The 25910-nt window shown below is 43.4% G+C and overlaps 1 protein-coding gene across 1 annotated transcript in view; it reads left to right on the top strand.

Annotated features, from left to right (window-relative positions):
* Nucleotides 1-22429, top strand: part of sff (BRSK family serine/threonine-protein kinase sugar-free frosting) — a 51310-nt gene extending 28881 nt beyond the window's left edge. Inside the window, exons 8-25 of the mRNA XM_073092366.1 lie at nucleotides 608-807; nucleotides 1866-2001; nucleotides 3584-3657; nucleotides 3948-4009; nucleotides 4742-4804; nucleotides 5299-5370; nucleotides 5988-6086; nucleotides 7171-7260; nucleotides 7874-7987; nucleotides 8478-8647; nucleotides 9611-9715; nucleotides 11236-11317; nucleotides 13767-13898; nucleotides 18649-18779; nucleotides 19605-19664; nucleotides 20262-20346; nucleotides 21474-21610; nucleotides 22409-22429. Of these exons, the coding sequence (XP_072948467.1) occupies nucleotides 608-807; nucleotides 1866-2001; nucleotides 3584-3657; nucleotides 3948-4009; nucleotides 4742-4804; nucleotides 5299-5370; nucleotides 5988-6086; nucleotides 7171-7260; nucleotides 7874-7987; nucleotides 8478-8647; nucleotides 9611-9715; nucleotides 11236-11317; nucleotides 13767-13898; nucleotides 18649-18779; nucleotides 19605-19664; nucleotides 20262-20346; nucleotides 21474-21610; nucleotides 22409-22429 (1833 nt within the window). The remainder of the gene's footprint in view (nucleotides 1-607; nucleotides 808-1865; nucleotides 2002-3583; nucleotides 3658-3947; nucleotides 4010-4741; nucleotides 4805-5298; nucleotides 5371-5987; nucleotides 6087-7170; nucleotides 7261-7873; nucleotides 7988-8477; nucleotides 8648-9610; nucleotides 9716-11235; nucleotides 11318-13766; nucleotides 13899-18648; nucleotides 18780-19604; nucleotides 19665-20261; nucleotides 20347-21473; nucleotides 21611-22408) is intronic.
* Nucleotides 22430-25910: the final 3481 nt, after the last annotated feature.

Below are 25910 nucleotides of genomic sequence, written 5' to 3' on the forward strand. Positions count from 1 at the left end.
TGGTAGCAGCTCATTTGTAGCTGACCTTAGGTAAGAATTTAATCCTATCTGGGGTTGATTGCAGATGGCCATCGGCAGTGAAAACTTTATTATGTGGACTGCAAGCTAGTCTGCTATTTCAGTCTTATAAAAAACATAACAATATCAAACCAAATGTAATTTAACCAATATATGTCAGAAAACACCATTAGGCCATCAAAGGGACACGTCAGTCAGTAAATCAGTAATAATAAAATTAGTGATCATAGTCAGTCGGTCAAGTAAAGCAAGCGAGGGCTATGATAGCCTATTGTAACAAATAGCGATCAAATGCGTTACTTAGGTAAACCGTCAGTTTCGCATTGGAGATGTGACCGGGTCCGTGTATCACGGTAAACTGCCGCAGCGCATAGTCCTCACTCTCGAATACGACTGTCCACATGGCGCACCTTTTTTAAACAAGTGACGTCACGGTGCTTACCTAAGGTACAGGTACTAAGCTAATAAAATTAACAAGGCAGCAGAAACCTTATGACGTGGGCTGCATGCTTGTCTGCTACTTCAGTCTTATAAAAAACATAACAATTTGAAACCAAATATAATTTAACCGATTTATAAATATTTTCAGCTAGCAGAGATCACCCGACACCCGTGGGTGACGGCTGGTGGTCGTGGGGAGTTGGAGCAGGAGCTACCAATGATGGAGGTGGTTCAGACAAGGGTACTGCCATCTGCGGACGCGATAGACCCTGATGTGCTGCAGGCTATCTGCAGCCTGGGCTGCTTTAAGCAACGGGACAAGCTTATATTGGAGTTGTTGAGTCCACAGTATGTATACTATATTATTGGGATAAATGATAGAATTGAAAAAAATTGTATTGGTTACTCTAAATAAAGCAGTGATAGCCTAGTGGTTAAGAAACTCGGCCTCTTGATCGAGGTGTCCGGGGTTCAAATCCCAGGTGCCTCTGATTTTTTGAAGTTGATTTTTTGACGCACATAGCGTATTAGAAATTAATTATCACTTGCTTAAATGGTAAAGGAAAACGTCATGAGGAAACCTGAATACCTGACAAATCTTAAAAAAAAAACTTTTCAAAGGTATGTGAACTCTGCCAATACTGACCTCTCCAACGCGTTGGACTATGGCTTAATGCTTCTTATTCTGCGAAGAGATCCGTGCCCAGCAGTGGGACAGTAATGGGTTGATGATTATAATCTAAATGTCTATTAAGAAGATGGCTTGCTTTGAAAGATGATGGAGCCACTATGATTCTCCCAGTGAGTTACACTGCCACATGTAATTTTTATAATAGGAACGAAGCTGATAAACATGCAATCCATCTGATGGTAAGTGGCTACTGCCGCCCATCGGCATCTATAAACAAGCCAAGGTAAGATTTATTCCTGTGTTTGGCTCCAGATGCGTTGCTACCCTTGAGGACTAAGTTTAAATCTGTCAGACAAGTATGTATGTCTCCGAGTCTCCCTTACCATACCATTAAACCAGAACACAGCAGCGCTAAACTGCTGTTATTAGGCAGATGTGGTGGTGGTTTCAAAGGTTTTACCACATTCAAGACTTTTTATAGAGTGAAATAGCTTTGTTTTTAGTGGAAGAGTGTAGATGCCTGGTAATATCTTAATTCTCAAGAGTGACAACGCCTCTGTATTCAACTTTACGTGGAATCTATTCTATATTAAGTATAGTTGGACACAGATGTCCATGGGCATCCATGACCAGTTACTACCTGCTGGACTGCAAGGTGTTTTATGAAAGCTGTTTCGCCACAACAATCTTGTAAAGAAGTAGCATAATTTGTATGATTTTATGATTAATTTGATGATTGATAGATTCGATAATTGATTTATCATGTTTATTCCAGCCATAACACAGAAAAAGTGATATACTTCCTACTATTGGAGCGGAAGAGACGCCGGCCGGCGCGGGACGACGAGCCGCGCCCGCCCGCGCCCGCCGCCCCCGCCGACCCCCCGAGGAAACGACTCGACACTTGTCGGGTGAGTGTTAAATTATTATTTGAAGGTGGTAGAACCCTTTGTGGTTCGACTCCGGCGGCACCACCGCCACACCTATTTCTACCTAATAACAGCAATGTTAGGCGCTGCTGTGTTCCGGTTTGAAGGGTGTGGTAAGGGAGACAGACTTTTCCGAGGCGTTCCAGCTTAGTCCTCAGGGGTAGCGGCGCATCTGTGGCCGACCTCCAGTAGGAATATCTAATCCTATCTGGGGTTGATTACAGATCTCCATCGGCGGCAGTAGCCACTTACCATCAGGTGGACTGCGTGCTCGTCTGCTACTCTTATATTATAAAAAAAAAAGAATATTATTATTGCAAACTTACTTAAGCTTCACTGTTCCCATAAGAAACGGTATAATTTTTGATAAAATTGATTTCAATGATTTTTTTTTATAATATACTAGTAGTGCCCGCGGCTTCGCCCGCATTTTAAAGAGATAATATGACATACATTAAACGGTAAATTTGTACCTGCATTGGAATGACAGTGGTGCCATCTGTCGAAAATTGGTCTTACCAACTCCCAAGCCCTCGTGGGCTCTTGGACAAAAACTTTGCTAAAGATCATCACTTGATCAAATGCATAGTTTCCGATTCTATAACTACTTACGAATTAAAAATTGATTGATTCTCAAGTCCCCTTGAACACACACAACAAATTTAATCAAAATCAGTCCAGTCGTTTAGGAGGAGTTCAGTGACATACACACGCACATAAGAAATATATATATAATGATATAATCCTGATTTTTAATATAAAGTAGGTGTAACAGACGAGCAATGGTGTCCAGGTTTTAGCCATATTGTTACTAGAGAATTATTTACGTATGCTTTGAAGGTGGTAGAACCCAATGTGGTTCGATTCCGGCGGCATCACCGGCACATTTATTTTTGCCTGATAACAGCAGTGTTAAGTGCTGCTGTGTTCTGGTTTGAAGGGTGTGGTAAGAGAGACATACTACCATACTACTTGACGACCCGCGTGGCGGAGCGGCCACCATACCGGTCTGACGCGCAAAGGGTCCCAGGTTCGATCCCCGGCCAGACAGATGTCTAAATGATGAATTTACATTTCTGTTTCTGGGTCTGGGTGTTTGTGTCTTTGTCTGTGTGTGTCCATGGCACCCACGACACAGGGAATCCTATTGTGGGGCTGTGAGTGTAGAAAGCGTTTATTATCTATTATATTATACTTATAAGAGGAATTCCAGCTAATGTTCAGGGTTAGTGGCGCATACGTCGCCAACCTCAGGAAAAAAAATCTGATCCTATGTGGGGTTGATTACAGATGTCCATGAGCGGCAATAGCCACTTACCATCAGGTGAACTGCATGTTCGTCTGCTACCCCTATATTATATACCCCTATATTGTATAAGAAGAACAACTTATTTCATATACCACCCCATTTTAAAATCAATTCAAAAGACAAATCAACCCCTAAATGCCCCCCGATTTTCTTTGGTCCCTTCCAGTTCACCCTCTAGGCCTTAGCGCCCACGAGGGGGCCGTTATCGTCCACTTTGAGAAACACTGTTCTAAACTAATTTTTGTTTCATTTCAGGTAAATGGTCAGTCAGCACACTTTGGTCAGATCAGCGAAGGGTCACCGATCACACCAAGAAGATCACAGTTCAGGTATGATTCATCATTATCTACTTATATTCTTTTAATTTCAATATTTTTTTCATTTATATACATTTTTATTAAATTTGCACCCCATTTGTCGACTTTGTGTGGATTTTGTTATTTCGTGATTTGCTCCTTATCGGTTGCTAAGTAACGTTTTTTGGTAAACATTTTTCTTTCAATTTGGCTGAGATATAGTGTAGGGCTGTGAGTGCAGAAAGCTTTTTACCGTATTTGTATGAGATTGTGGAAGTGTAGCATATTAAAACAAGTATTAACCCAGGTTTTGTCCCTATCAGGTCATCGTCGGGACGCCGGAGCGACGGTCGGGCTTCGCCCCAGCTGTCAGCCAGTCCGCCTGGTAAGAACAACAATACTATTTATTATTTATATTATCAATAAATGATAAAGATGATAGGAACAATATGATTCGACTAGGGAGGCCTGTCATAGTGATACAATGTATATAGGGTGAATTTTTCAAATGGGCCTTCAGGGCCAATTCCGAAACTATAAGGATTAGGGAAAAACGTATTGTGAACTAATATGTGTTTTCTTCAAAATCAGCCATCCTTATATATGAACTCTATTTTTTTTTATCAAATCGGCCTTTTAACACCTTACAGCATTTTTTGCTAATCCCTTTAATTTCGGATTTGGCCCCGAAGGCCCATTTGAAAAATTAACCTTGTATAGTTTGACTATACCACCGCCACAATTATTTCTAGCAGTGGATAGTAAATGTGGATGTGTGGGTGTAGGTATAATTTTGTTTTAAAATTTTGTGTTATATAGTCTTAACGAATTAAAAAATACAAATTAGTACAGGTAACTTGTTCCGATGACAATATTCACACAATTCAAGAGAATTGGGTAAATTTTCATTCTAATCTCTTAAAACTGTTTTATCAATTTTGGCTGAAAAACCAGTTTCAACCGGTTACTATTTATTACATCTATTACTTAAGAAGTAAAAATAATACAAAGTTTTCGCTAGGGCGTAAAGTCTACCAATCCGCACTTGGTCAGCGCGGTGAACTATGGGCTAAATCCTTTTGATTTTTTATAAATAAAGTGAAATTGTTCCTTTCAGGTCACACACCACATCGAGTCTCATCGTTGGGTGGTACCCCGGCCACGCCTGGGTCACCGTTAGGTATGAATTATGTTATTTTTAGGGTTCTCTACACAAAAAGGGAAACTATTACTAAACATATTGCCGCCACACTTATTTCTGTTATAACAGCAGTGTTAAACGCTGCTGTGTTCTGGTTTGAAGTGTGGTAAGGGAGGCACTTATCCGAAGGGTTCCAGCTTAGTCCTCAAGGGTAGCGGCGCATCTGTGGCCGAATTCCGGTAATATATAATCCTATCTGTGGTTGATTATGGATGTCCATGGACGGCAGTAGCCACTTACCGTCAGATGGTCTACATGATCGTCTGCTACAAGCTCAATTTAAAATGTAAGTTTCGAATACCACGAAGGAAACATATAAATATTGTGATTTTGGATCACCAATAAAAATTGTAATATATCATTTTACAATTAAATAACGAATTAATTACAATTAAACATTAATTATTAACATATGATTTGCAATTAGTGAGTTAACGGATACTGAAAAATTCATGTTTATTATAAATTTTCAGCATCCCCATCAGTCCGTGAACATCACCACCAAAGGGCTAACTCCACTGGCCCTACGATTAGTCTCAATATAAGTAAGTAATTGATATTTAAAAATATTTTTTAAATTTTTTTTTATAATATTGTGTGTAGATATCTTGAAGGTTGTAGAACCCTTTGTGGTTCGACTTCGCGCGACATTACCGCCTCGACTCTATCTGCCTAATAACAGCAGTGTTAAGCGCTGCTGTGTTCTGGTTTGAAGGATGTGGTAAGGGAGATATACTTTTCCGAGGCGTTCTAGCTTAGTCCTCTGGGGGCCTACCACCATCTTTTAAAAACCATCATAGTTCAGGAAAGTTTTATTTCCTCCTTAAAACAGTAAAATATTCCGTCATACACAGTTGAACAAACTTAAATCCTTCTTAATTTTTCGCTTATCCATTGTATAAAACCAACTGAAATTGTCATATCTTGCTTAAAAAGTGAAATATCCTGCAAAAAAAGTAAAAGTACGATTAAAATAATATTGTGTTAAGAGATGGTAGTAACCCACCAGGTGTAGCGGCGCACCTGTGGTCGTCCTTACCTCCTTACGTCGGACTATAACCTAATCTGAGATTGATTACATATGTCCATGAGTGACGGCAGTCACTTACCATCAGGTGCACTGTATGATCGTTTTCAATTTTTTTAATAATTTTGTCTGCAGGTGGAGAGCCGGGTGAAGCAGTAATTATTATAAACGAGTCGCCCTTAATCGGGTCGTCTGTGGCAGTGAGACCCCACAGCCCATCACAGTCACATAGAGGTAAGATCTGATATTTATTATAATTCAAACTATAACTAAGTTTACTTTGTCAACCCATGATGTCCCACTGGGCACGGGTCTCCTATCAGAATAAGAATTGATTTTGTAAAATTAAGATTGTTTTAAAAATTATTAATTGTATGTTTCAACAATGAAATTACCTTAATTATTTTACATTAAAATATTCTTGCTTGGTTCTATTCTTATTTTGTATCTCGCTCGCACTCATATCTTTGCAAATTAGAGCGAGGGAGATACATAATAATATTCATCTCTTTGGAAGAGTAACCTCTTTTATAGTTATACTAGCTGATCCGGCAAACGTTGTGTTGCCATATAAATAAAAAAAAAACGTTAAAGGTGAACAACCCTTATCACTTAGGGGTAATAATAGATAGTAGCCGATTCTCACACCTACTGAATATGCATATAAAATTTGTTGAAAATCGGTAACGCCGTTTCGGAGGAGTACGGTAACTAACATTGTGACACGAGAATTTTATATATAAGATAATTCAAACTCACTAGCTCTCTACTTACTATATTTTGGATTATTAAACTATGTATATTTCGTTATTATATCTGCTGGTTTTATTATTGTTTGTCGCTTTTTTTACGTTAGTATAACACCAGTTGCAAATTCCCTACATCCACCCAGGGTTCACTGGTAGAGAATGCGATCAGGCATTAAGTTTGCTCTTTTGTACCTTCATAGGAGTAAACTTTATGTAGGCAAACTACATTTTGCGGGGTCCTCTGCCACAATACAATGTAACGTGATGAAATATCAATCTTAAATAAATAAATATAATATTATTGTTAAATTTAAGCTTAGTTAGCTTAAACGGTGAAGGAAAACGAGAGGAAACCTGCATACCTGAGAAATGTTTAAAAAAACATTTTTCAAAGGTATGTGAAGTCTACCAATACGCACTTGGCCAGCGCGGTGGACTATGGCCTCATCCTTCTCATTCTGAGGAGACCCGTGCCCAGCAGTGGGACAATGATGGCTTGATGATGAATATTATTGTTATTTTTTTAATATTTATTTATTTAGTAATAGTATAATTTTGTACAATTTCAGTGCGCGAGAGATCGTCGTTGCCCGGTCCGCCCACATCCGCCCAGTCCCCAGCGCAACCCTCGTTATTTCCGAATTTGCAGACTATTACGGGTGAGTGGTGTTTTGGCTTTTTTAAAAGGACATAATACTAGAAATAGTATTAGAAACTTTACTTAAGATGCTTTTGTAGCATGTCGTTGTGAGAGGTAGAAAAACATGTTTAAAAAAATGATATTAATATTTAACATTTTAAAGGTGGTATTATTATTATTTTATTTCTGTTATAACAGCAGTGTTAGGCGCTGCTGTGTTCCGGTTTGAAGGGTGTGGTAAGGGAGACAGACTTTTCCGAGGCGTTCCAGCTTAGTCCTCAGGGGTAACGCATCTGTAGTCGACCTGAGATAGGACTTATCTGGGGTTGATTACAGATGTCCATGGGCAGTAGCCACTTATCATCAGGTGGACTGCATGCTCGTCTGCTACTCCTATATTATCTCCTATACTACAAATAAAAAAAAAAAATTGACTTTGTTATTATGTGTAGTATTTTTTTCCAAATTTGTGGGACACCGGTGCCTGTATATATTATTGGACTTAGTGATTATATGTGGTACTTTTTTTCCAAATTTGTGGGACACCTGTGCCTGTATACATTATTTCACTCGTGATTATGAATATTACTTTTTTTTTCAATTTTGTGTGACACTAGTACCTAATCCCCCAGGAGTGCCAGCTGGCAGTTCGGGCTCTGGTCCGGCGGCGCCCTGGCGAGCCAGACTCGCCACTATCAAGAACTCCTTCCTAGGATCCCCGAGGTTCCATCGTAGGAAAATGCAAGGTGACTATCTAATATACACTTATGACTTATGACGTCATAAGGCTCATTAATTCCCATCAGGAAGTGTGACGTCATAAGTCATATTGTGTAAGTAACATACAAGTAAAAGTGAAGGTGAAATACAATCTTATGACGTCATAAGGCTCCTTAATATGAAAATAAGTATGGAAGTAGTAGGATCCCATCGGTTCCATCGTAGGAAAATGTAAGGTGACTATCTACTATACACTCATCACTTATGACGTCATAAGGCTCATTAATTTGAAAAGGGAAGTTCCCGCGGTTTCACCGTGGGAAAATGCAAGGTGACTCACTTATGACTTATGACGTCATAAGGCTCTTAAATTTGAAAAGAGAAGGAAATAATAGGTTTCCCACGGTTACATCGTAGGAAATTACGAGGTGAATATCTTAAAGGGATGTATGACGTCATAAGGCTTTTTAATGTGAAAATATATATTCCACACCTGATGCTCATTTATCCCCCCAGCATCATCAGAAGAGGTCCACCTGACCCCAGAGTCATCTCCGGAGCTGACCAAGCGGTCCTGGTTCGGTTCCCTGCTGCTGTCAGCTGATAAGGAGGAGACCTTCACCGCCCTTGTGAAAGGGAAGCCCTTGGCCACGGTCAAGGCGGACCTTATACATGCGTTTCTTAGTGTGAGTATTGCTACTACTACTACTTCTACTAGTACTTTTTCTATTACTTCTACTCTTATTATTACTAAGACCACCACTACTACTGCTAATACTACTACTACTACTACTGTTACTACTACTACTATTACTACTACTACTACTACTACTACTACTACTACTACTACTACTACTACTACTACGTCTACTACTACTATTACTGCTACTACTATTACTACTACTACAATTACTACTTTTACTACAACTACTCTTACTACTATTACTTCTGCTACTACTAGTACTACTACGTCTACTACTATTACTGTTACCATTTCTACTACTACTTTTACTACGACTACTATTACTACTACTACTACTACTTACGTTACGAATAAAAGTCGACTATTAGTATTTTAAAAACTGATTATATCTTAACATCCACATTTACTTCTCCTCCATATTGTAGTACTTATAATTCTGACGTTTTTGAAAACGAACCCATAGGTCAATGACCCCTAACATATCGCCATCTACCATAAATTTAACTTATTTTATTTAATTTTTTATTTATTTTTTTATTATTTTTTTTACATATAACAGAATTGTCTTGGTCAATGACCACAAAGTAATATAACTATACATGACAAATTATTATTTTTACCACGCTTTTATTAGCTTGACCTGTATGTATGTAACGGAATCTTTAAACTCGACTTTTACCCACTTTAAACGGCCAGATTGATTTAATTTTTTTTAACAATTATCAAGCACCGATGACAATACACGACTTTAATAATTGTATCCTATTCTCCTCATCAGGATCAGGATCGTCAGTAATCAGGATTAACATTTCCTTGTGCGATTTTAGCGTGGTTATTAGTTTTTAAACTATAATTATTGTACAGATAGCAGAATTGTCTCAGTCAATGACCCCAAACTGATATAACGCCATCTATGACAAATTTAACTAAACTATTTTTTTTACAGATAGCGGAGTTGTCTCACAGTGTGTTAAGTCCGATGTCCTTCAGGGTTGAATACAAGAGGGGTACTAACGCGCCGGCGATGTTTCAAAGACACGTTAGGTTTCAGGTGAGAATTGGTTCTTATAAAGAAAGAAAGAAAGAAACAAGTTTATTACGTAATGCAATGTATACACATAACAAGGATAAATTAATTTAGTTTATTATAAAATAATGGGATATGCATGTAAAGAAAAACCTATATGTTGATTGTTGGTACATTATAATGTGTTCATTTTTCTTTATTTGAATACGAGCTTTTGCCCGCGGCTTCTCTCGCGTTACGAAGTAATAATTTCATCCCCTCTTTTATCACCTTGGGGGTAGAATTGATCAAAATCCTTTCTTAGCGGATGCCTACGTCATAACATCTACCTGCAAGTTTCAGCTCGATCCGTCCAGTGGTTTGAGCTGTGCGTTGATAGATCACCTTTGAGTTATATATATTTAGAGAAGATAATTTATACTTTATTGACCAAAACAAAGTTGTTACAAAAGGGGGACTTAATGCTAAATAGCATTTTCTCCCAGTCAACCTTGGAGAAATAAATTAAAGGTGGTTCAATAACATAGAAGGAGATAAAGAAATATCAATAAAATGAAAGAAAGAAACATAATAAAAATAAACATGAAAGGGGAAAGAAAAAGAAAAAAAATATGAATATTATAAACTACTATATTACTGCTGTAAAATACTAATATTATTAATAAAGTGAGTTTTTTTTTTGTTTGTAACACTTTCACGCCATAACTACACAACCGATTGTCATGAAATTTTGTACACACGTTGTCAGGGGTTCAGAAAAGGACTTAGGTCGCCAAACTGCTAGTCCGCTCTGAAGTTGTTGCGAGCAGGTGTAGTCATACAATTTGCTATGGTGACGCGATTCATTTCTATATTCAGAGCGGACTAGCAGTTTTACGCGGACTATACCTTTTGTCCCGAAAAAAGTACTGTTCCCGAGGGGTAGAAACAACGATTGTAATCGACCTCTGACCGCGAGCAAAGCCGCTGGTAAAAGCTAGTTTTACGTAATATATGACCTAAAAATAAAATGATAGGAAATGAATATTTGACCGATAAAATTGGATATATTTTTCTTTTAACAAACATTTTTAAGAACCTTTTCTTAACTCTTAGGTGAATACGATGTTTCCTTCAACGTTTAAGCAAATGATAATTGATTTATAATAAGGATATAACTTTAAAAATTAGAGGTGAGGTGCGATAGTATTATTGTGGAAAAAGTGTGGGGCGCTTTTCGAAAACTGATAAATGGAGCACCCCACACTTTTTTCACAATTATACTATTTACTGTTCCTTATTTGATTCCTAGATTGCAAATTATTTTCTACTTTTCAGTTGTTTTGATCATAAAAGCGAGTTTTTTAGATTTTGAACTATATTTATTATAACTTACTTTCTATTAATACAATATTGCAGTAAAAATATAAATATGGTTTGTATTTCTCTTAAAAATGTACAATTGACTGACAGAGAAAATTACAATCTTAATAAATTATTATATTATATGCCACCTCGTATAACTAATATAAAATGTCTTTAATTATGTATATTTCATATTTCAGGTGGATATTTCTACTATAACTAAAGCACCGGGCGAAAACGGCAAGGAATATTTATATGCGATCACGTTCACGTTAATATCTGGTGAGTTGAATGTTAATTTTGTTTTTGAAAAATATTTAAATAACCAAAAACGTATTTTTATGTGAATTCGTAACTATTAATGGAGACGTTATTTTAATAAGTAGATATCGATTCTATTTCGTCAGCCTATTGTATATTTAAAAAATGTTATTTTCTATAATATATCAGTCTAAATTGCAATGCCTAGTGCTGCATATAAATACATTAGTAAAAATTACTCACTCCTAACAAGAAAATGTAACCAGTTTTGACAACTGAAATTGTCACTGTCATCTATTTTCGTGTTTGAAAAATATTAAAAAATATAGTTTTTAGAGCATTTACGAATGAAGCGATATTTCTCCGCACTTTTTCTTCGATTTCGTGTTTTTGCACCACTTAACTGCGCATGTCGGCATTGTTCCGCGTAAATTACACCATGACACAATGTCAGCCGTTTAAGCCATTTATTGACTTCCTTCAATTACAAGGCTGTGTGATATCAATTCTTATCTATGTGCATATAATATCTTTAATGTATAAAAGGATAGGTGGGCTCTCGCTCGAAGAGTCAGTTCTAATCTCTTATTCCAGCCACACTTCTCTTAATTCAGTGTTTTTACTCTTGTAATTCAGTGTAATTAAATAAACGTTGATTCTCTTTGTGTCTTCGAAATTTCCTTTTTAGGGTTCCGTACTCAAAGGGTAAAAACGGAAACCTAATACTAAGACTTCGCTGTCTGTCCGTCTGTCACAGGGCTATATCTCCGGAACCATAATAGATAGGCACGTGAAATTTACAGAGGATGCATAACGGTGGGCGCTATAACAACAAATACTAAAAATAAAATAAAGTTGAATATTAATGGGGGTCTCTATACAACAAACCGGTATTTTTGGGCATTTTTCGATCTAACTGTTAAACCGTACTAGGAAGACGGTTGACATTTTTACAATCCGTTTATTACTATAACTAATATTATAATAAATACAAATAACCATAAAACATATTTTAATACAGTTATTTTAATTTTATTATACGTTGTTTACGTATCATTCATCATCACCCCAACGCCATCTATTGTTGTATCATATAACTAAGTATTGTTGAAAATAATATAAAGAACAAATATAAGTAGAAAAAAATTTAGTGGTACGGCCTCCATGTGCGAGTTAGACTATTTAAAACCCCTCGCGAAGGGACCGGTGTAATCATCATCATCAACCCATTACTGTCCCACTGCTGGGCACGGGTCTCCTCTCATAATGAGAAGGATTAGGCCATAGTCCACCGCGCTGGCCAAGTGCGTGTTGGTAGACTTCACACACCTTTGAAAACATGTTTTCTCAGGTATGCAAGTTTCCTCACGATGTTTCCCTTCACCGTTTAAGCAAGTGATAATTAATTTGTAATACGCACATAAATTTTAAATCAGAGGTGCGTGCCTGGGATTTGAACCTCGGACCCCTCGATTAAAAGGCCGAGTTTCTTAACGACTAGGCTATCACTGCACTACCTGCGTAATAGCGCTTAATAATTCAAAATTGGTTTATAACACCCTCGGGTGTCATGGCGTTCGTTGGGGATGTTTCTCTATGACTTCTCATAGAAGAGTTCAAGTACAGTGACGTGACAGAAATGACGTCATTCACCCCGATGTGCGTTTCAGACAAGATGGCCGACTGCAGTATTTTACACTTTTATTTAATCTATACTAGTTGACCGGGCAAACTTTGTACCTCCTCAAAATCTATTTATCAAATATATTTCATATCATATAAAATATAGCCTATGTTACTCGTGGATAATGTAGCTTTCGAATGGTGAAAGAATTTTTAAAATCGGTCCAGTAGTTTTTGAGCCTATTCATTACAATCAAACAAACAAACAAAGTTTCCCTCTTTATAATATTTGTATAGATATAAAAATGAATCGCTAAATCTGTTGCTAAGAGCCAATCTCGAGAACAGCGGCACTGATTTCGCTAATTATTTTTTTATAATATTCCTTGAAGTACAAGTCAAGATGATTTTTACGGAGAGAAAATATTAAAGAATGTTTGAAAAGGTCTAAAAACAACACTTTTTCTATATTCCCATACAAAAGATTCGTAATAATACTTAAAAGTCAATTTGAACTTTAATACCATATCGTAAAGTTTAATTCATAGTGGAGGGGTTCCGGGAAGGCAAAACAATTGACAGACCCGTGAAACGCGACATTCGAGTAATAATGGTGCAAGTTTGATTCGAGCTGCTTATTGTTACGATATTTCAATTGATTACAAATAATGCAGACGGTTTTCCAACCCGTAAACATGCCCGTGAAAATAAAAATAAACTGGGTCATTTTTGAGAATCTTTTTAGTATATTGTTATTACTTAAATCATTTATTCTTTGTATTTTCAATACTGTCATGCCCTTTCTATTATCGAATTGTATTATATTTTACGTAATATGTGTTCCCAGGCAACATCCGTCGTTTCCGTCGCGTGTGCGAGGTGGTGCAGTCGGCTGTGTGCAGGGCCCCCGGCGCCGGAAGGGCCCCCGCGCTGCATCCCCCCTCGCCGAGGGCCCAGCGCCGGAACATACACCCGCACGGTGAGGGCTGAGGGTGTTGCAGGGTGGGGTGGTGTAATGTATCGTATAGGTGGTGCAGTCGGCTGTGTGCAGGGCCCCCGGCGCCGGAAGGGCCCCCGCGCTGCATCCCCCCTCGCCGAGGGCCCAGCGCCGGAACATACACCCGCACGGTGAGGGCTGAGGGTGTTGCAGGGTGGGGTGGTGTAATGTATCGTATAGGTGGTGCAGTCGGCTGTGTGCAGGGCCCCCGGCGCCGGAAGGGCCCCCGCGCTGCATCCCCCCTCGCCGAGGGCCCAGCGCCGGAACATACACCCGCACGGTGAGGGCTGAGGGTGTTGCAGGGTGGGGTGGTGTAATGTATCGTATAGGTGGTGCAGTCGGCTGTGTGCAGGGCCCCCGGCGCCGGAAGGGCCCCCGCGCTGCATCCCCCCTCGCCGAGGGCCCAGCGCCGGAACATACACCCGCACGGTGAGGGCTGAGGGTGTTGCAGGGTGGGGTGGTGTAATGTATCGTATAGGTGGTGCAGTCGGCTGTGTGCAGGGCCCCCGGCGCCGGAAGGGCCCCCGCGCTGCATCCCCCCTCGCCGAGGGCCCAGCGCCGGAACATACACCCGCACGGTGAGGGCTGAGGGTGTTGCAGGGTGGGGTGGTGTAATGTATCGTATAGGTGGTGCAGTCGGCTGTGTGCAGGGCCCCCGGCGCCGGAAGGGCCCCCGCGCTGCATCCCCCCTCGCCGAGGGCCCAGCGCCGGAACATACACCCGCACGGTGAGGGCTGAGGGTGTTGCAGGGTGGGGTGGTGTAATGTATCGTATAGGTGGTGCAGTCGGCTGTGTGCAGGGCCCCCGGCGCCGGAAGGGCCCCCGCGCTGCATCCCCCCTCGCCGAGGGCCCAGCGCCGGAACATACACCCGCACGGTGAGGGCTGAGGGTGTTGCAGGGTGGGGTGGTGTAATGTATCGTATAGGTGGTGCAGTCGGCTGTGTGCAGGGCCCCCGGCGCCGGAAGGGCCCCCGCGCTGCATCCCCCCTCGCCGAGGGCCCAGCGCCGGAACATACACCCGCACGGTGAGGGCTGAGGGTGTTGCAGGGTGGGGTGGTGTAATGTATCGTATAGGTGGTGCAGTCGGCTGTGTGCAGGGCCCCCGGCGCCGGAAGGGCCCCCGCGCTGCATCCCCCCTCGCCGAGGGCCCAGCGCCGGAACATACACCCGCACGGTGAGGGCTGAGGGTGTTGCAGGGTGGGGTGGTGTAATGTATCGTATAGGTGGTGCAGTCGGCTGTGTGCAGGGCCCCCGGCGCCGGAAGGGCCCCCGCGCTGCATCCCCCCTCGCCGAGGGCCCAGCGCCGGAACATACACCCGCACGGTGAGGGCTGAGGGTGTTGCAGGGTGGGGTGGTGTAATGTATCGTATAGGTGGTGCAGTCGGCTGTGTGCAGGGCCCCCGGCGCCGGAAGGGCCCCCGCGCTGCATCCCCCCTCGCCGAGGGCCCAGCGCCGGAACATACACCCGCACGGTGAGGGCTGAGGGTGTTGCAGGGTGGGGTGGTGTAATGTATCGTATAGGTGGTGCAGTCGGCTGTGTGCAGGGCCCCCGGCGCCGGAAGGGCCCCCGCGCTGCATCCCCCCTCGCCGAGGGCCCAGCGCCGGAACATACACCCGCACGGTGAGGGCTGAGGGTGTTGCAGGGTGGGGTGGTGTAATGTATCGTATAGGTGGTGCAGTCGGCTGTGTGCAGGGCCCCCGGCGCCGGAAGGGCCCCCGCGCTGCATCCCCCCTCGCCGAGGGCCCAGCGCCGGAACATACACCCGCACGGTGAGGGCTGAGGGTGTTGCAGGGTGGGGTGGTGTAATGTATCGTATAGGTGGTGCAGTCGGCTGTGTGCAGGGCCCCCGGCGCCGGAAGGGCCCCCGCGCTGCATCCCCCCTCGCCGAGGGCCCAGCGCCGGAACATACACCCGCACGGTGAGGGCTGAGGGTGTTGCAGGGTGGGGTGGTGTAATGTATCGTATAGGTGGTGCAGTCGGCTGTGTGCAGGGCCCCCGGCGCCGGAAGGGCCCCCGCGCTGCATCCCCCCTCGCCGAGGGCCCAGCGCCGGAACATACACCCGCACGGTGAGGGCTGAGGGTGTTGCAGGGTGGGGTGGTGTAATGTATCGTATAGGTGGTGCAGTCGGCTGTGTGCAGGGCCCCCGGCGCCGGAAGGGCCCCCGCGCTGCATCCCCCCTCGCCGAGGGCCCAGCGCCGGAACATACACCCGCACGGTGAGGGCTGAGGGTGTTGCAGGGTGGGGTGGTGTAATGTATCGTATAGGTGGTGCAGTCGGCTGTGTGCAGGGCCCCCGGCGCCGGAAGGGCCCCCGCGCTGCATCCCCCCTCGCCGAGGGCCCAGCGCCGGAACATACACCCGCACGGTGAGGGCTGAGGGTGTTGCAGGGTGGGGTGGTGTAATGTATCGTATAGGTGGTGCAGTCGGCCGTGTGCAGGGCCCCCGGCGCCGGAAGGGCCCCCGCGCTGCATCCCCCCTCGCCGAGGGCCCAGCGCCGGAACATACACCCGCACGGTGAGGGCTGAGGGTGTTGCAGGGTGGGGTGGTGTAATGTATCGTATAGGTGGTGCAGTCGGCTGTGTGCAGGGCCCCCGGCGCCGGAAGGGCCCCCGCGCTGCATCCCCCCTCGCCGAGGGCCCAGCGCCGGAACATACACCCGCACGGTGAGGGCTGAGGGTGTTGCAGGGTGGGGTGGTGTAATGTATCGTATAGGTGGTGCAGTCGGCTGTGTGCAGGGCCCCCGGCGCCGGAAGGGCCCCCGCGCTGCATCCCCCCTCGCCGAGGGCCCAGCGCCGGAACATACACCCGCACGGTGAGGGCTGAGGGTGTTGCAGGGTGGGGTGGTGTAATGTATCGTATAGGTGGTGCAGTCGGCTGTGTGCAGGGCCCCCGGCGCCGGAAGGGCCCCCGCGCTGCATCCCCCCTCGCCGAGGGCCCAGCGCCGGAACATACACCCGCACGGTGAGGGCTGAGGGTGTTGCAGGGTGGGGTGGTGTAATGTATCGTATAGGTGGTGCAGTCGGCTGTGTGCAGGGCCCCCGGCGCCGGAAGGGCCCCCGCGCTGCATCCCCCCTCGCCGAGGGCCCAGCGCCGGAACATACACCCGCACGGTGAGGGCTGAGGGTGTTGCAGGGTGGGGTGGTGTAATGTATCGTATAGGTGGTGCAGTCGGCCGTGTGCAGGGCCCCCGGCGTCGGAAGGGCCCCCGCGCTGCATCCCCCCTCGCCGAGGGCCCAGCGCCGGAACATACACCCGCACGGTGAGGGCTGAGGGTGTTGCAGGGTGGGGTGGTGTAATGTATCGTATAGGTGGTGCAGTCGGCTGTGTGCAGGGCCCCCGGCGCCGGAAGGGCCCCCGCGCTGCATCCCCCCTCGCCGAGGGCCCAGCGCCGGAACATACACCCGCACGGTGAGGGCTGAGGGTGTTGCAGGGTGGGGTGGTGTAATGTATCGTATAGGTGGTGCAGTCGGCTGTGTGCAGGGCCCCCGGCGCCGGAAGGGCCCCCGCGCTGCATCCCCCCTCGCCGAGGGCCCAGCGCCGGAACATACACCCGCACGGTGAGGGCTGAGGGTGTTGCAGGGTGGGGTGGTGTAATGTATCGTATAGGTGGTGCAGTCGGCTGTGTGCAGGGCCCCCGGCGCCGGAAGGGCCCCCGCGCTGCATCCCCCCTCGCCGAGGGCCCAGCGCCGGAACATACACCCGCACGGTGAGGGCTGAGGGTGTTGCAGGGTGGGGTGGTGTAATGTATCGTATAGGTGGTGCAGTCGGCTGTGTGCAGGGCCCCCGGCGCCGGAAGGGCCCCCGCGCTGCATCCCCCCTCGCCGAGGGCCCAGCGCCGGAACATACACCCGCACGGTGAGGGCTGAGGGTGTTGCAGGGTGGGGTGGTGTAATGTATCGTATAGGTGGTGCAGTCGGCTGTGTGCAGGGCCCCCGGCGCCGGAAGGGCCCCCGCGCTGCATCCCCCCTCGCCGAGGGCCCAGCGCCGGAACATACACCCGCACGGTGAGGGCTGAGGGTGTTGCAGGGTGGGGTGGTGTAATGTATCGTATAGGTGGTGCAGTCGGCTGTGTGCAGGGCCCCCGGCGCCGGAAGGGCCCCCGCGCTGCATCCCCCCTCGCCGAGGGCCCAGCGCCGGAACATACACCCGCACGGTGAGGGCTGAGGGTGTTGCAGGGTGGGGTGGTGTAATGTATCGTATAGGTGGTGCAGTCGGCTGTGTGCAGGGCCCCCGGCGCCGGAAGGGCCCCCGCGCTGCATCCCCCCTCGCCGAGGGCCCAGCGCCGGAACATACACCCGCACGGTGAGGGCTGAGGGTGTTGCAGGGTGGGGTGGTGTAATGTATCGTATAGGTGGTGCAGTCGGCTGTGTGCAGGGCCCCCGGCGCCGGAAGGGCCCCCGCGCTGCATCCCCCCTCGCCGAGGGCCCAGCGCCGGAACATACACCCGCACGGTGAGGGCTGAGGGTGTTGCAGGGTGGGGTGGTGTAATGTATCGTATAGGTGGTGCAGTCGGCTGTGTGCAGGGCCCCCGTAATTATACTATTCTTGCCTGATTGTAGCCCTGCCTAATTTTATTTTTACTGGACTGTATCCTAACCAGACGGTATCCTCACCTTACCTAATTGTATCCTACCGTGTTTATATACACAAGTATAAATTGTACTTCGACATACTTCCGATATGCGTTATCTTCACTATCCGAATCTAATCTATATCTTTATCTTTTTCCAGCCGCAAACGAGATCCCGGACAGTCCGGAGACACCCCAGCAGCAATCGGAGCACGACAGCGACTCCTCAGCGCTGGAGACGGCCAAGAGCCCCGCGAACACCAGCCACACCTCCATCGACCAGCTCGACCAGGTGAGAGACCCACTGCCACCCACTGCCTCCATCACCCTGGCCACTGGGAGCCCCCCAGCAGCAGTCGAGCAGTTTGATTATAAACTGTTTAATTGGTGAAGGTGGTATAACCCTTTTTGGTTCGACTCTGGCGGCACCACCGCCACACCTATTTGATAACAGCAGTGTTAAACACTGCTGTGGTCTGGTTTCAAGGGATGTGGTAAGGGAGACGTACTGTTCCGAGGCGTTCCAGCTTAGTCCTCAGGGGTAGCGGCGCATCTGTGGCCGACCTCAGGTAATGTATAATCCTATATGGGATTGAATACGGATGTCCATGGGCGGCAGTAGCCACTTACCATCAGGTGGACTGCATGATCGTCTGCTACACCTATATTATATCAAATTTTATCAGTAGTTTCTGAGAAAATCGCGGACGTACAATTTTACATACATACATACAAAAATACGTACTTACATACATATTAACATACAAACATACATACATACTTGTAGTCCCCTACACTGCTAGTCCGCTCTGAATATAGAAATGAATCGCGTTGCCGTAGCAAATTGTATGACTACACCTGCTCGCAACAACTTCAGAGCGGACTAGCAGTTTAGTGCGGACTATATCCGGTAAGAAAAAATATTGTAACTGACAATTTGTAAGTGCCGCCGTTGGCCCATACAAAATAAATATATGTATTTCATTTTATTTTATATACATATATACATACATACATACATACATAGCGGTCGAATACACAACCTTCATTTTTGAAGTCGTTTAAAATGGCCCTGTTTTAAATTTTCGATACAATATATTTAATATATGTGTTTCAGAACGGAACACATCCGCTCGGTTCGAGTTCGTCTGTCACTAGCGGTTCTAGCGGATATAAAGTAAGTTTTTTTATAATTTTAAATAAATAAAATAAATTATGAATTAATATTTATGTGTATTATTTATTTAATTTATTATTTATGTATCAGGGTATTTAATCATATCAGATATGAAATAAATAAATTTTAAAAAATATATATTAAATAAATAATATCCATTACTTTAATAATTTCAATAGTTTCAAGTAGTTTTCAATATTATCAATTGTTTAAACGTCAATATTTGAAGACAGTTATTTCAAAGTTTTCATTTCAAATGTTTTAAAACGTCTGCAGCAACTCAACAGCGTAAGGATTTAATTCTAGCGCTAAAGCTTAGCGCCTACCAGTTTATGAGTCTGTATTTATATACAGACGGATAAATTGTAAACATTTAACTTTTGATGTTTTTTTCAAATAAAATCACATGTACCGCTCGTTAGTAGTTCAAGAAGCTATTGGAAGTCATAGCCGCAGTGGTTCTAGCGACTGCGATCAAATTGTAGCTTTAGCAACTGTCGCTTAAACGACAGCAGCTATTTTAGCAGCGAATGTGTAACCATGACCATTTAGTCACACAACGCAGCAATAATAAGTAAGCCAGTCGTGCGATTGCAGCAAGGTCCCCGCGGGCGGCGCGCCGCCGAGCCGGCCTCCGCCTCGCTCGACCACGAGATCATGCGCTGCGGCCGAGACCTGCCCGGTGAGACCGACGCTCACTCCTTCAGTCACTCACTCACTAGCCACGAGCTACACACTCACGAGCCACACACTCACTTATTTATTCCCTCATTCTCTTACTCACTCTCTCAGTCACTCGCGGTGAGACACACTCATTCACTCACTCACTCGGACTCACTCACTCGCTCAGTCATTCACTCCCTCATTCTCTTAATCACTCTCCTACTCACTGCCGGTGAGACACGCACTCACTCACTCACTCACTCTGATTCACCAACTCACTCAGTCATTCACTCCCTCATTCTCTTAATATCTCTTAGTCACTCGCGGTGAGACACGCACTCACTCACTCACTCACTCACTCCCTCATTCACTCCCTCACTCACTCACTCATGCACTAATTCACTCACTCTCTCACTCAGTCATTCACTCGCTCATTCTCTTACTCACTCTCTTAGTCACTACCGGTCAGACGCACACTTACTCACTCACTCGCTCACTTATTCACTCTCTCGCTCTCCACTCACTCATATCTCACTCACTCCCTCATGCACTAATTCACTCACATACTCCCGAAGTAGCCCACGCACTATTTCCTGTCTGTCTCACTCATTCACTCGTATCTCACTCATTCACTCACTCGCTCACTAACTAACGCATTGATTCCTTTTATCATTCAATTACTCTCTCACACTCACTCTCTCTCTTAATATAACTGTATCCTTTATTCAATACCGTTTCTCCTCTCTTACCACACTCTCTCAGTTCCGTCTTTCTCCTTCTTTCTGACACACATTTTTCCTTTTTCTCTCCTTCATTTCTTTTGAGTTGATTAACTTTTGAGCTCATTGCACTCACTCAGTCAAACCTATCTCTGTTCTTACTCACATTTTCTCTTTTGCTTTCTCCTACTCACCGCTGTCACATTCAGTCACTCATTTTCTCAATTACTGAGTTCCTCTCTCTCACATACACTATCAATCATAAATCACATTTTCCTTGTTCCACATCCCACCCACTCTCACATTCAGTGACTCACTCACTCAAACATGCCGATGAGTCAATCTCAACAACTCTATGACTTAAAAAATATCAAAATACAGTACATAACTCACGTAAATATTAATCATCATTCTTTTATAAACCAAGGAACCCACACAAAGCGATCGTCGAGCGAGTGCCGGGACGCGGGCGCATCGCCGCGGCGGCTCTCCTCGCGCGACGCCTCGCTGAAGGACGAGCTGCGCCGGAACAACTCGCTGCGGGACAACCGCCGGGACATGCTCGTGAGTGACACACACACACACACACACACACACACACACACACACACACACACACACACACACACACACACGCACGCACGCACACGTGCACACACGCGCACACACGCACGCACTCACACGCACGCACACGCACACAAGCGCACACACGCGCGCGCCACATTTCTCCTGTAAAGCAAATTTTATGCTGAGACAGCGCCTGCATTGGCCCAGGTGCCCACACCGAGCCATCGTCGAGAGAGTGCCGAGACGATAATTCGGGAAGAAAACACCGCCCCATTTCTAGTGTGAACTTTAATATGAAATACATATGATGCGAAAAATCCGGCTCGAAGGACCAAAATATGGTCGAACTCTGTGGTTTTTGTAGTATGAAGGTGGTAGAATCTTCTGTGTTTCGACTCCGGAAGCACCACTGCCATACCTATTTCTAGTGTGAAGCAATTCTATGTGTCATTAAAAGGGTGTGGGTGCTGGCTGACTTACATATGAGGTGAAATGTCCGGCTCGAAGGACCAAAATATGGTTTAAATCTTTATCTATCTTATGTCGATTATGTCGACTGCGGGGACATCACCGCCGCAGTGTTAAGCGCTATTGTGCTCTGGTTTGAAGGGTATGATAAGGGAGACATACGGGTAGCAGCGCATCTGCGTCTGATCTAAGATAGGAATCTACTCTTATCTAGGGTTGATTACAGATGTCCATGGGTGGCAGTAACATACTATCAGATGAACTGTCATTTAAAACTTCAATTAAAAAATAGTACTAAATTCTAACAAAAAATCCTTTGTTTTTCAGGTTGACCTCAACAGTGGATAACTACTCCTCCCGGAATCGAATCTGCGTACCATGAGAAGCCTTCGCAGCACTTCGCTTCTACAGAAACTGGTATAACGTGGAGAGCTTTCTATACCCAATACAAGATGGCGCCACACGATGGCAGTCTGAATCACGCTATCGAAGTTTTCTAAACTTGCATATGTAAGCTATGAGGCTAAAGATGTTCGGTCTTTAGTCGTGTCCTTAACATAGACGTACTAAACCAATAGACTGCTAATGGAAATTTGTTTTTTTTTTTTTTGTATCTAGAATGAAGCGAAGATGGCATCTAAATGATTTGGATCTGTTCTGGGTCTGGGTGTTTTTACTTGTCTGTGTGTGTGTGAGGATGATTTATGTAATACTAATGTGAGAATATTGTACTAGGAGGGTTAATTATGAAAAAAATATATAGACCAACGGCCCGTTATTAATTATCAATCTATACAATTTTTACCTACAAACAAATTGGTAATCAACCCCAGATAGGATTAGATATTCCTACCTGACGTCGGCCACAGATGCGCCGCTACCCCTGAGGACTAAGCTGGAACGCCTCGGAAAAGTCTGTCTCCCTTACCACACCCTTTAAACCGGAACACAGCAGCGCCTAACACTGCTGTTATAACATTACCCTATGGGTACGGAACCCTAAAAATAAGCGATACAGTGATGTATGTGAGGCATGACGTCATTCGCTCCAAAGAACGTTACAGACAAGTCAGTACTTTTATTTTATTAAAAATGTTATTAATCTTAAAGTATATGTTGAAACTGTAATTTTTAGACTCGTTTTAACATATATTTTTTAACCAAATTAGCAGTCTACTCCTTTAGTCGATCCGCCAAATTACTATACACCTACCCGGCAATCAACGCCGAAACATTTTATATTTAAAAAAAGAACACAGCTGTATCTAGTAGCTTAATCGTGTTTAATTTAAAATTTAAATTAATGTTTAAATTTATAAAAAAAAATCGTACATAAAGTGTTGAAACCGGCCATGTATTTAAAAAAAATGTTAAAAAAGTTTTACGCTATATACCTTTAACGTACTGAATTAACGCTAATTTAATTTTTGAGCTTCTCTGAGATTTTTTGTAGGTGATAAAACGATGTATTTTTGCAAAATATCGGAGTGTTAAGCAATTATTGTAATGTAACCCCTTACCTACTGCCGTTGAATTGGTTTAATTCGTATGTGTTAAGAAAATAAATAAAAGATGGTTTAAAAGTCGGGCTGTTCGGTTCGATATGCGAATCTCAGTGATTGTTTTAAAGTTATGTGCGTATTAGAAATTAATCGTCACTTGCTTTAACGGCGAAGAAACATCGTGAGGAAACCTGTATGCCTGATAATTAAAAATAATCTCAAAGGTGTGTGAAGTCTACCAATACGCACTTGGCCAGCGCGGTGGACTATGACCTAATCCTTCTCATTATGAGAGGAGACCCGTGCCCAGCAGTGGGACAATAAAGGGTGCAGAAAATATTTCATTTCCTTGTCAATCCATTTTCCCACTGCTGGGCACGGATCACTTCGAATCATAAGGGTTATAAGGGGGAGCTCATAAAGTGTGTGAAGACACACCTTTCAGATCTTTTTTCCTTCACCTTTAATACAAGTGATAATTATAAATTAATGTAATGAAATTTTAAAATTATTAAACTGTTTAATATATAAAAAATAAAATATGAAATTGTTTTTAAAAATATTAAACTTTTTAACGTTTTTAAAATTTTATTAACATTTTTTTTAATATTTATTTTTCGAAGTGACATTAATTTTTAATTAAATAAAATGTTTATCTACATATGTATATATATTTTTAATGCAATTTCTTAATTCATACGAATTATACCGTATACAAAATAGTTTGCACTAAACTTGTAGGGAAACTGTCCATATGTTTACACAATCGTTAATAAAATAAGTCCATGAACAGACCTACAAACAATTGAACGTTTTATATTTATCATGTACTAGCTGACCCGGCAAACTTTGTGCCGCCTCAAAATCTATTTATCAAATATATTTCATATAAAATATAGCCTTGTTACTAGTGGATAATGTAGCTTTCGAATGGTGAAAGAATTTTTAAAATCGGTCCAGTAGTTTTTGAGCCTATTCATTACAATCAAACAAACAAACAAAGTTTTCCTCTTTATAATATTAGTATAGATTGAACAATAGTGTGGGGACAGTTAATCTTTTATTCTAACTAATCCTAATCCTTACTAATATTATAAATGCGAAAGTCAGTTTGTTTGTTTAACTTGCCTGAGTAGCAGACGAGCAATCCACCTGATGAAAAGCCACTGTCGCCCATGGACATCTGAAATCAACCCCAGATAGGATTAGATATTCCTACCTGAGGTCGACCACAGATACGCCGCTACCCCTGAGGACTAAGCTGGAACGCCTCGGAAAAGTATGTCTCCCTTACCACACCCTTCAAACCAGAACACAGCAGCGCTACACTGCGGAAGGAATATGTATGTGAAGATTAAATTTGCAAATGAATTTTAATTACCCCAATTAACCAGAATTGGGCTGAAATATTACATCATATTAAATTCAATATGGCGGATGCCCTAAGATGACAGACCAATTATTTTTAAGCATCACCATGATATGAGTAACAAAAATAAAGAGGTTTTTGAAAATAATACGTAAAAACAGAATGACATTACAAAAAAAAAACTGATTTAAAAAAATAAGCGGTTGAGAACCTCGACTGTTTTTATGCGTTACTTGATTATTAAAAAAGTTTGCTTTTTTAAACTTTTTTTTATAAAATTACAGTTTTTTCACACTCTCAACGTTCACTTGTTTGTGGGTAAATATCAAAATCATCAAAGTCGTCGAATCGTTTAATATAAATCGATTTTCAGTATGTAGTACTTAATCATTTTAAAACCAAATGTAGGTGTTAGAAATCGCGTCTTTTTTCTTTCAAAATGTCCAAAAAATTGCGATTTTAGTCAATAATATCGTATGATGGATTGTAAATTCAGTGAAAATCATCAGAAAATTAAATAGTAACATCCACGTAAATGAATATTAGGATAAAAGAAAGAAAATAGTTACAATGTTAGTTAAAACGCGTTTAGGAGAATAACTTTGTCTATAAAATGCACGCTATTCCGACCATCACTATAGTAAAATTGTCACATAGTCCGAAATATCGTATAAGCAACTTGAAACTTAAAAATCTTTGAAAAACACGGTTTTTTAATAGACTTAATGTTATTTTAATTTTCTTGGATAGTCTTTTTGTTAACGACCTTTGTGAGTTATCCAATGATAATTCTTAAACAAGTATAAATATAAAAAATAATATCCCGGCAACTGGCAACTAAGTTCCCGCCATTTTTACCAGAGGAGGTAATTTTTTTGAGCCTATTTATGTATGTCTGATAATTAAACTAAATTAACAGAACAAAATTAATAATAAATTCTGAGACATTAACATATAA

This window comes from Epargyreus clarus, unplaced genomic scaffold (genome assembly GCF_041222505.1).
Source record: "Epargyreus clarus isolate Ecla_fem2 unplaced genomic scaffold, WU_Ecla_fem_2.2 ptg000036l, whole genome shotgun sequence".
NCBI classification, from domain to species: domain Eukaryota; kingdom Metazoa; phylum Arthropoda; class Insecta; order Lepidoptera; family Hesperiidae; genus Epargyreus; species Epargyreus clarus.